General features: G+C 42.3%; 1 protein-coding gene across 1 annotated transcript in view; it reads left to right on the forward strand.

The window, feature by feature from the left end:
- The window catches only part of adgra1b (adhesion G protein-coupled receptor A1b), a 248,648-nt gene that overhangs the window by 56,769 nt on the left and 179,224 nt on the right, over positions 1 to 12,655 (forward strand). Inside the window, exon 7 of the mRNA XM_020495023.2 lies at positions 12,266 to 12,479. Coding sequence (XP_020350612.2) covers positions 12,266 to 12,479 — 214 coding nt within the window. The remainder of the gene's footprint in view (positions 1 to 12,265; positions 12,480 to 12,655) is intronic.

The following is a 12,655-nucleotide window of genomic DNA, read 5'->3' on the forward strand; positions in this document are numbered from 1 at the left end:
CTTTGATTTCCTCAAGGCTCCTCAGTGGCCTCTGTGTAGAATGCATATCATTTTACGTTTTAGTCATTTAGCCGACGCTCTTATCCAGAGCGACTTGACAGGAGCAATTGGGATTAAGTGCCTTGCTCAAGGGCACATAAGATTATTTTTGTTTTACCTCATTGGCTCAGGGATTCAAACCAGTGACCTTTCGGTTACTGACCCAACACTCTTAACCACTAGGCTACCTGCCGCATATGAAATGGAATACATAGCCTACGGTAAGAAGAGATTAGTTGATTCACACACACCTAGGGCCTTTGGTGTCTGGGTAATTATTTAGTGTATGACGCCATGGCAGTGTCAGGGTCCTAATGGTCACTACAGGCCTTATGCACATGATGAGAATTATATGCCTTTTAGACCCTGTGGTCAGGCCAGTAGAACTTGCTTTCAAGTTGAATTAACTCCATATTCTGAAAAAGACAGTATATTATCCAAGCAACATCTGGATACAATAAGAGAAGTGTAACCAGTGTGTGTGAAAGGGCCTAATCCTACTGAGGAAATAGCAGGGTTGGACTTGTTTTTATTAATGAGGGGTTTCTCATTTAATGGCTTCCCATCCTGACTGATGTGGCTCACTCAGAGACTGTCTTAGCAGTTGTGGGTCGGTGAGCCTGGTCCCAGATTTGTTTGTGCTGTGGGACCGTGCTAAGATGGAGTTGTTCTGTAGTGATGTGAATGGATCCTTCTAGGCTAGCGGCAAATCCTCAAAAAAAGCTTTCGTTTTTGAGATACCCCCGCCCTATGTATAACAAAGCACTATCATGTTTTTCCATATAAGGTCTCCTATATATGTAATAGATGGTTGTATGAAATTGTTTTACTGAAAAAAGGGGTTAAATTGATAGATATTTTGACACAATCCCTTAACTCAAACAGTGCAGAATAATGCCTGGCTGGAGGGGGGGGGGGGGGCACATATGCTCATGTAACCCAATATTGCAAGCTCTGATATTGCTAAAATGTTGAATACTAGTAGTCAATTGTCTGCCCTACAGACACAAACAAACAGCACTACGATATCTTAAAGCAATTTAGAAATATAGACCTGTAAACACACAGATACATTGGGCGGAAATATAAATTATTCATATTTATGATTTTTTAATTTTTTTATTTGACCTTTATTTAACCAGGTACGCCAGTTTACAACTGCGACCTGGCCAAGATAAAGAAAAGCAGTGCGACAAAAACAACAACACAGAGTTACACATAAACAAAATGTACAGTCAATAACACAATAAAAATATCTACGTACAGTGTGTGCAAATGTAGAAGAGTAGGGGGGTAAGGCAATAAATAGGCCATAGAGGCGAAATAATTACAATTTAGCATTAACACTGGAGTGATAGATATGCAGATAATGATGTGCAAGTAGAGATACTGGGGTGCAAAAAGCAAGAGGATAAATAACGATATGGGGATGAGGTAGTTGGGTGTGCTATTTACAGATTGGCTGTGTACAGGTACAGTGATCAGTAAGCTGCTCTGACAGCTGATGCTTAAAGTTAGAGAGGGAGATATAAGACTCTAGCTTCAGTGATTTTGCAATTTGTTCCAGTCATTGGCAGCAGAGAACTGGAAGGAAAGGCTTTGGGGATGACCAGTGAAATATACCTGCTGGAGCGCGTGCTACCGGTGGGTGTTGCTATGGTGACCAGTGAGCTGAGGTAAGGCGGGGCTTTACCTAGCATAGACTTATAGATGACCTGGAGCCAGTGGGTTTGGCGACAAATATGTAGTGAGGGCCAGCCAACGAGGGCATACAGGTCACAGTGGTGGGTAGTATATGGGGCTTTGGTGACAAAACGGTTGGCACTGTGATAGACTACATCCAGTTTGCTGAGTAGAGTGTTGGAGGCTATTTTGTAAATGACATCGCCAAAGTCAATGATCGGTAGGATAGTCCGTTTTACAAGGTTATGTTTGGTAGCATGAGTGAAGGAGGCTTTGTTGCAAAATAGGAAGCCGATTCTAGATTTCATTTTGGATTGGAGATGTTTGATGGTAGTCTGGAAGGAGAGTTTACAGTCTAACCCGACACCTAGGCATTTGTAGTTGTCCACATATTCTAGGTCAGAACTGTCCAGAGTAGTGATGCTAGTCGGGTGGGAGGATGTAGGCAGCAATCAGTTGAAGAGCATGCACTTAGTTTTACTTCCATTTAAAAACAGTTGGAGGCCTCGGAAGGAGTGTTATATGGCATTGAAGCTTGTTTGAAGGTTTGTTAGCATAGTGTCCAAAGAAGGGCCAGATGTATACAGAATGGTGTCATCTGCATAGAGGTGGATCAGAGAATCACCAGCAGCAAGAGCGACGTCATATGTACAGAGTAAAGAGTCGGCCCGAGAATTGAACCCTATGGCACCCCCATAGAGACTGCCAGAGGTCCGGACAACAGGCCCTCCGATTTGACACACTGACCTCTATCTGAGAAGTAGTTGGTGAACCAGGCGAGGCAGTCATTTGAGAAGCCAAGGCTATTGAGTCTGCCGATAAGAATGCGTTGATTGACAGAGTCGAAAGCCTTGGCCAGGTCGATGAAGACGGCTACACAGTACTGTCTTTTATCGATGGCGGTTAGGATATCGTTTAGGACCTTGAGCATGGCTGAGGTGCTCCCATGACCAGCTCGGAAACCAGATTGCAAAGCGGAGAAGGTACAGTGAGATTCGGTGATCTGTTTGTTACCTTGGCTTTCGAAGATTTTAGAAAGGCAGGGCATGATGGATATAGGTCTATAACAGTTTTGGTCTAGAGTGTCACCCCCTTTGGAGAGGGGGATGACCACAGCAGCTTTCCAATCTTTGGGGATCTCAGACAATACAAAAGAGAAGTTGAATAGGCTAGTAATAGGGGTTGCAACAATTTCGGCGGATAATCTTAGAAAGAGATTTGTCTAGATTGTCTAGCCCAGCTGATTTGTAGTGATCCAGATTTTGCAGCTCTTTCAGAACATCAGCTGTCTTGATTTGGGTGAAGGAGAAGTGGTGTGGGCTTGGCCAAGTTGCTGAAGGGGATGCTGAGATGTTGGCCGGGGTAGGGGTAGCTAGGTGGAAAGCATGGCCAGCCGTAGAAAAATGCTTATTGAAATGATCGACTATTATCGATGTATCGGCGGTAACAATGTTTCCTATCCTCAGTGTAGTTGGCAGCTGGGAGGAGGTGCTCTTATTCTCTGTGGACTTTACAGTGTCCCAAACGTTTTGGAATTCGTGCTAAAGGATGCAAATTTCTGTTTGATAAAGCTAGCCTTAGCTTTCCTAACCGATTGAGTGTATTGGTTCCTGACTTCCCTGAAAAGTTGCATATCGCGGGGGCTATTCGATGTTAATGCAGAACGCCACAGTATGTTTTTGTGCTGGTCAAGTGCAGTCAAGTGTGGGGTGAGCCAAGGGCTATATCTGTTCTTGGTTCTACGTTTTTTGAATGGGGCATGCTTATTTGAGACGGTGAGGAAAGCACTTTTAAAGAGCAACCAGGCATCCTCTACTTACGGGATGATGTCAATATACTTCCAGGATACCCGGGCCATGATGAATGTAAACTTCACTTTTTGGTAGCTGTTCAATAGTCAACTTTCCAAGTCCAATTTGCTCTCTCTTTTCGGTGTCTATTGGTGGGACACTGAAAGCTGTCATTTTTTCCAATCAAAGCTTCCTCCTCTTTATTGCTAGTCCAAAACGTCTGCCTGATTCCAACATGACCTGCTGGCCCATTGCATTTGTGATACACATTGTGATACTTTCACATAGGATGTATGGTATTTTGCCTATGGAAAAAAATGGTGCAATGTCTACATGACGCCATTACAAACAGGCCCATTTCTACAATCTGCAGGATCTACAACCTGCATACGTCTTTTATACCTCCCGTGTGCATGCCGACATGCTGGGGGCGAATGGTAGTAGTGGTGTGCTGATGTGGCAGGGAGTTTATTTTAATTAATCCATTGAGAATATACACCATCAAAAAATAAATCCATTATTAATTTGTTTAGGTTGGTCCTAATAAACATTATAAGACTAATAAAAGGAATTTTAAAATGAATAGAAATGCAGGCGAAGAGTCTTTGATTGAAAATAATAGAAAACTATGTTTTTCAAAAGCATTCGAGTCTTGTGGGTTAATGTTTCGCAACCTCCGCCAGCTTTTGGAGTTGCCTATACATGATTAAGCAAAAGGCCTACACTTGATTTAGCCTACTTTATGGCATTCTGAATGTTTCTGATCAGTGAGAGATGAGCAAACAAATAGATGAGCTATACCACCTCCACGTATTTGCCCAGCCAGAGAATTAACAAAATATACAGATGGAGATTCAGTGAAACAAAATCACATTGATTGATTAAGACAAGTCACAGGCTTTTGGTCGGGAGTAGGCCTAGGCTACTAAGCGACTGCAAGTGAAGCGCAAAATCATCCACTTGTTAAGCTACATAACATTGTCGTGTCTTTGGCTATGCCGGATTAAGTGATATGACATGCTATTCTATAAAATAATTTCTCCGTAATTAATATTACCTGATTGAGCTAATCATGTAAATGTAATTAACTAGAGAGTCGGGACACCACGAAATAATATTTATAGAGCTGTTATCTTCCGAATAAACTCTTAAAGACCTAGTAATATTTTACATCAATAGCAGTCAATATTAATCGTCCTCTTAATTCAGTCTCATCTGAAAGTTGTAAATTCTTGGTTATCTGCACGAACCCTGGCTAACAAGTTGAATCAGCAATACAAAATTGGGTTTAATTATTTATTTACTAAATACCTAACTAATCACACAGAATTACACATACACATAATTAAATCATAACTTGATTACAAATTACATCATAAAGGAAAAGGTCCCTAGCGGGCGGAACCGATATGACAGCTGGTTACACAAAAGAAAAGGGCTGGGTTTGAGTGAAAGAGCGGGAAGACTGAGGAACAAAGGGCGAAGCTGTACTATCGTAAATACAGAATCTTATGCATTCTAAATTACAGCCCATTTGGAAAAGGAAAATGCAATAAATATTTACACTGAGCTGCGCTTCGGTAGGTTGGTGGTAGATGGAAGGCCGTGTTGCCCAACCGAGTCCTTTGTCCTTTGAAGAATGTCTCTGCAGGTAAATTGGATACGTTGTAGTAACTTCGTTGTGTGCTAGACGGGATACTCTGTTTGTTCCTTCCTAACCCTCGTTGCATCTGCTGTTGCTAACTCCACGGCTAGGAGGTATCACTTCTGTGGTGAATAAGAGTTCAAAGTTCATACCATTCGCAACCAAAGCTCACGCTGATGTTGGCTTCGTTCTGTAGTTATTATCTGAACCATTCTGACATTAGACCGTCGTCCGAACATCCTCGGAACAGGAGGTTATATTGTCGTCAAGGCTTTATATAGGAAGGGAGAGGAGGGCGTGTTTGAAAAGTTTCATAGCCCATGTCCCTTCACAGGGGCGGGCCACTGATTGAGCAGAGCCCTATCTTATGAAAACCCAAATCTCACATTTTAGAAGCTAAAATCACATTTCATCCCATCACAAATAATTTCATAATCAAACATTTAAATTGAACAACAATTCCATGTGAATCAGATAACTCTGATGTGTAGACTTTCCACTGTAGAATTTATGTAATCTTATCATTGATGAGAATGTCTCAGATGACAACAGAACTGACATCATATTCATTAAATACCACCGCATATGTTCAATTGGTCAGATTACCAGAATATAGTTAATTTACCCCCACCTTCTGATGTTCCCAGAATCTCTATGTTAACCAAGGGTTTTGCAAATGTAACATCAGTAGGGTAGAGAGAGGAAAAGGGGGGAAAGAGGTATTTATGACTGTCATAAACCTACCCCCAGGCCAACGTCATGACAACATGCTGGCAAAATGTTCTGATCAGTGCTAATAAATGTGCCAACCAGACAAGATGACCATGAGCAGCACTCACCTGAACTTAGCTAACAATACCACAGCCCAATTGTTGCCTAACCAATATGCAAACGGAGATTCGGTGAAAAGAAAAATCGAAATTGATAGATTTTTTTTATTTTTAATTCCCCAATTTTGATCTTGTCTCATCGTTGCAACTCCCCAACAGGCTTGGGAGGCGAAGGTCGAGTCATGCATCCTCCGAAACATGATGCGATGAACCAAGTAATTGCCCACCCCGGCCAAACCCTCCCCTAACCCGGACAACGCTGGGCCAATTGTGTGCTGCCCTATAGGACTCCCGATCGCGGCCGGTTGTGATACAGCTCGGGATTGAAACCAGGTCTGTAGTAAATCTTCTAGCACTGTTATGCAGTGCCTTAGACCTCTGCACTACTTGGGAGATTGATCGATTTAGCAAGACCCCACGCACCCAAAAATGGTGCTGAAATAGTTGACCACACACAGGTAGGCTATTGCTAGGCTATTGCTTCAATCAATTGTATTTTAACAATTGGATGACTTTGGGAGTTTCAGTAACACCAATTTGATGCCTTCAATTGCATTAGCCTACTTTATTCCAGTATTTGTCATTCAGTGATACAGTATTTATTACCACAGTAATTCTTTATGGATCCATCTAGTTGTGGTGAAGAAAAAAAGATGTGTGGTGAACTATGCAAAGAGATTGGTGAAGTGATATGCCCCGCAAAGTTTAGAACTTCCAGGACGATAGTAGTAACTATTAAGAGCGTAGTGCGTGCGAATGCCACCTCGGCATTATGGCACATTTCATACTAAGTCGTAGGCAGAACTTTACCGCAATCATGCCTAGGTCAGTTGGCGGAAATAAAAGTATAGGCTTTTTTGTCGGCAATACCTTTCATACAGTTGAAGTCGGAAGTTTACATACACCTTAGCCAAATACATTTAAACTCAGTTTTTCACAATTCCTGGCATTAAATCCTAGTAAAAATTCCCTTTCATAGGTCATTTAGGATCACCACTTTATTTAAGAATGTGAAATGTCGGGATAATAGTAGAGAGAATGATTTATTTCAGCTTTTATTTCTTTCATACATCACATTCCCAGTGGGTCAGAAGTTTACATACACTCAATTCGTATTTGGTGGCATTGCCTTTTAATTGTTTAACTTGGGTCAAACGTTTCGGGTAGCCTTCCACAAGCTTCCCACAATAAATTGGGTGAATTTTGGCCCATTCCTCCTGACAGAGCTGGTGTAACTGAATCAGGTTAGTAGGCCTCCTTCCTCGGAATACACACTTTTTCAGTTCTGCCCACAAATTTTCTATGGGATTGAGGTCAGGGCTTTGTGATGGCCACTCAAATACATTTGCACTTTTCGCATCTAGGAGACAGAATGCACCTCCTTCCTGAGCGGTATGACGGACGCGTGGTCCCATGGTGTTTATACTTGCATACTATTGTTTGTACAGATGAACGTGGTACCAGGCGTTTGGAAATTGCTGCCAAGGATGAACCAGACTTGTGGAGGTCTATCATTGTTTTTCTGAGGTCTTGGCTGATTTCTTTTGATTTTCCCATGATGTCAAACAAAGAGGCACTGAGTTTGAAGGTAGGCCTTGAAATACATCCACAGGTACACCTCCAATTCAAATCAAATTTCAAATCAAATCAAATTTATTTATATAGCCCTTCGTACATCAGCTGATATCTCAAAGTGCTGTACAGAAACCCAGCCTAAAACCCCAAACAGCAAGCAATGCAGGTGTAGAAGCACGGTGGCTAGGAAAAACTCCCTAGAAAGGCCAAAACCTAGGAAGAAGGTTTGACTCAAATTATGTCAATTAGCCTATCAGAAGCTTCTAAAGCCATGGCATAACTTTCTGGAATTTTCCAAGCTGTTTAAATGCAGAGTCAACTTAGTGTATGTAAACTTCTGACCCACTGGAATTGCGATACAGTGAATTTTAAGTGAAATAATCTGTCTGTAAGCAATTGGTAAAAAATGACTTGTGTCATGCATGAAGTAGATGTCCTAACCAACTTTTCAGACTTGCAAGAACTATAGTTTGTTATCAAGAAATTTGTGGAGTGATTAAAAAACGAGTTTTAATGACTCCAACCTAAGTGTATGTAAACTTCTGACTTCAAATGTATATAATAAGAATGTATATAATAAAAAGTCATAAAAAAATTGTCGGGACGCTAAAGTTACAGGAAAACGCGTTTTGGTTTGAAAGGTATATTATTATTTTTGAGTTGAGCTGACACATTGCTTCTTCCTGCCAATCATATCCACCATCCTGGCTGTCTGCCCTGGAGTTGCCATATATGTTGACTTGGTGACAGTTATGGTGTATGGGGAGGATGCAACCAAACATGACCAGAGCATAAGACAGGTATTCACTGCAATGAACCAATGCAATCTGACACTCATTGACAACTGACAAGAACTTATTGGGCCTTCACATGGTATAGGAATTACACTTCTCCAATGGCAATGATGTCCTGAATCTCACAGAACTGTTCTTGATAGGCTCACTCCACCATCAGTCCTTCCCTCGGCAGTTACTAGAGACGGAGACACCATGGAATTTGACTGCCACTTCAGGACAACAGCATCTGGAAATGGCTGGTGTGCATTGTCCTCATATGTACCTGTTTTGCTACCAACCATGGCTGGCCAGCCCATGTGACCCCTGAACTGGACTCGCACGTGAAGAATGAGCTTTCATGCTTGGGTGACTCATGTATTAGTCTGGAAACTGCAGTAATCCCAATAAGGACATATGCTATTTATGGGAAACAAGAGGCACCTTAGGATGGTAAAACTTTCTGTATGTGATTGTTTATTTGGTGGCTGGGGATTGACCTTGATAGTGGTCTTTGTGCACCATACTTGATCAGCTCTACCTCCTCAGCAAGCCTTTTACTGCCCATCAAAGCCCAGAGATCATCTTCAAATGTATGTGTGTGGGGCTGTGCTATGTCCCTCACAACCAACACTTCTTAGTCATTGTATGACCTAGCTACACTCTAACTAACCTCTAAGTAACCTGTGGTCACCCTCACAGGCTCTGTCACTCGCCACATCTCCTGCTGGGTGTCTGCCCCAGTCTGTTATCAATGCCAACCACCCACGGTTAATATTGGCCAAATTATCATCCTACCTGGCTTCCAAAGAAATAAAAAGAAATATGTTGGATGTAACCTGCAGGACTTTTTGCCACATTTAACATAAAAACAACTTGACCCACAGTGCAATTGGGCATTGGAAAGATCTAAAGGCAAGTATTTTTGTGGCAGCCCTTTCACAGACTTTCCTTCACAACCAGACAACCAACCATTCCACTACTGGAGTATCCCCATCATCATTCAGGCTGGGATAACATTCCAGTTAGTCAAGGGGTCTCTTTGGTATTGAAGCTGCACCTGCTGACAGCCTATAGCGAACTGTACAAATGGAAACTGATCACTCCGCCAGTCACACAGCAAGGATTCTAGCCTTTTCCCAGAATGACCAATCAATCAATCAGTCAAATGTATTTATAAAGCCCTTTTTACATCAGCCGATGTCACAATGTGCTGTTAGCTGTGCAAGCCCCAAAACTTCAACAACCACTGGCTACCTTGTCTCCTCACCCTGTAAGGACACACTCATGTCCTGGTCACCTCAAAGACTTTGAATCAACCTTGCACACTTAGTTATATTGGGGAAATAAGGGCTGTACACTACTAGAGTAGCTGACTGTTGTATTACGGTTGCTTTCCTGTAACTTGGTTACGCTACTGTGTGGTTGTGTTGTGGAAGCCTTATTATATTTTGTGGACTTGCCCATTGTTGATATGCTGTAGTGTGTGAATGAGATTAAAACATGAACACACTGTAGTAATGGATCTGTGAGTCGGGAAGCAGGTGAAACATTTGATAAAGAAGAGGGGAGAAGTAGGAGCAGATGTGACACACACATTGAGAAAGTAGTTGGCTTCGGCTATTCAAACACAACAGAGGCATGGCATGGCCTTGTTAAATAAAGGTTAAATATACAGCACTGAATGAGAGCAGAATTGACTTTGAAAGTTGTCTATTGAACAGCTACCAAAAAGTGAACATAAATCATACATTCAACATAAATATTCATAGTTTATATTTATGCCTATTGTATCTGTGCGTTTATAGGTCTATATTTCCTAAATGTTTTAAGATATCCTAATGTTGTTTATTTCTGGATGCAGGACAGACAATTGACTACTTATATTCCACATTTTAGCAATATCAGAGCTGCCACTATTGGATTACATTAGTTTATGTGGTTAATGTGTTAACTGCAGCCCAATGACACACACACACACACACACACACACACACACACACACACACACACACACACACACACACACACACACACACACACACACACACACACACACACACATACACACACACATACACACACACACACACACACACACACACACACACACACACACACACACACACACACACACAGTCTCACCCTGGCAGTGCCTGATAGGCACAGGCGTTTTGCTGCTCTGATCCTTTGGCTCTGAGTGTGATTTCAACAGTATCAGCATAACAGCAGATCAACAGTCCATTGCCCCATGCTGTTTTTATGTGGTACCACTTAGCCAGCTACAGTCAGCTACAGGTTATGCAGTAGCTCCAGTTCTGCACTGCTTCATGTCCAACTACCAATACATGGCTCTGTAAATGATCAACAAATGAAATGACACTCTTTAAAACACATGAAAATTGCAATATGAAGAGATGAGGTGTTAGCCCAGTAGATGAGCATGTAAATATATCAAGAGATGTGGTGTTAGCCTCGTAGATGAGCATTTTAATTATCAAGAGATGTGGTGTTAGACCAGTAGATGAGCATCTTAATATCAAGAGATGAGGTGTTAGCCTCGTAGATGAGCATCTTAATATCAAGAGATGAGGTGTTAGCCTCGTAGATGAGCATCTTAATATCAAGAGATGAGGTGTTAGACCAGTAGATGAGCATCTTAATATCAAGAGATGAGGTGTTAGCCCAGTCGATGAGCATCTTAATATCAAGAGATGAGGTGTTAGCCCAGTCGATGAGCATGTTAATTGCGTACTTTAGTACAGAAGCACGTATGTCTTATTTATGTTAATAGTATGCATTATGCATTATTTCTATTTATGTATGTATTAGAGCACGTGTTCCTCCATGGAATGCATTTAACATGAGTGTATGCGGGTTTTCGCGCCTCCCTTGTACTTGATTGATGAATTAAGGTCACTAATTAGTAAAGAACTCCCCTCACATGGTTGTCTAGGTCTTAATTGAAAGGAAAAAACTAAAACCTGCAGATACTAGGCCCTCTATGGAATGAGTTTGACACCCCTGCATTAGAGTGTGCATACATAAAATCAAGGTCAGGCGACGTCTCACTAAATCGGCCTTGATCGTTTCCCAGATCATACATTAAAAGAAACGTTTATTGGCTGTGTTTTTGGCTTAGTTAAACCACCAGAGAGATGGAATGGTGCCGTGCCTTTGCTATCTCACTATCTCTCAGTCAGATCCATTATATAGCATTTAGAATAGAGATGTAATATAGCTAGAGACGTTGGAGTTTGAACTGAATGTATCAGCATCCACAAATGGGAGCGCTTTATGACCCGTGTACTGAATGGTCCGTCACACTGTAAGCACTGCTCGGTCTCCCCATTGATCTGAATGGAACTGAAGGCCGCTTAGCCGACTTCTTGGAGCATGTCCAAGGAAATGTTTTTATGTGACCAATCAAACATGTTCCCTGAGTTCGGAATTCCCAAGGTACCACAGCGAGCCAGTTTACTACGATAATCTCAGATCGGTATGTAGACGCGTGGCCGACGCAAGCAGCTCCAGGTACAGCGCTAGCTGTTTTTGAAGATTGAAACTGAAGAAAGCTGTTAAACCCTTTACTAGCCTTTTTATATAGCCAACAACCACAAAAATCATAATTCATCTGGTATTACATTATTTGCTTGGCTGTAAATCCTCTATGTTCCCCACAGCTTTCATTCAGTCCTGCAAGCACATTGCTTTCTCCTGATTGCTGATGTGTGTGTGCATGTGTATTTGTGGATATTATATGTGTATTTTTGTGTGGTAACATTGTCAATACTTTACAACTGACATGACTTCAGCCATGGGGAATCATCAAATCCCTTTCCCACCCCCCACCAATCTCTCCTTCCCTCTGGATGAATGAGTTCTCTCCTTCTCCTTCTCCTCTCCCTGGTATCTGCCTTTCCTCTTCAGATGGGCCTCTGGAGCTGCCCTTGTTCCAGCTGATCCCGTCCCAGAGACAGGTGGTGTTCCGTGGGGACCGGCTACCTCTGCAGTGCACCGTGTCATACCTGGATCCTTCTGTCAAGCTGCGCTGGCGCCACAATGGCCGCGCCATCCACAGCAACGAGGGCAGGGGTGTCTATGTGGAGGAAACCCTGGTCCACGACTGCTGCCTGCTAACCAGGTAGGGGGTATCGGGGACGTGAGGGGAGAGCTAACGCGCTCGCTCCCACACACACACAAACGCGCGTGCGCTCATGCTTAACAGTTCTGCAGTGCAGAACGTGTATATGCAGTACGTGTATATGCTCATGCGGTACAGTTGTGCAGAACACACACACACAAACACTCACCCACATC

The sequence above is a fragment of the Oncorhynchus kisutch genome, linkage group LG11, assembly GCF_002021735.2.
Source record: "Oncorhynchus kisutch isolate 150728-3 linkage group LG11, Okis_V2, whole genome shotgun sequence".
NCBI lineage: Eukaryota > Metazoa > Chordata > Actinopteri > Salmoniformes > Salmonidae > Oncorhynchus > Oncorhynchus kisutch.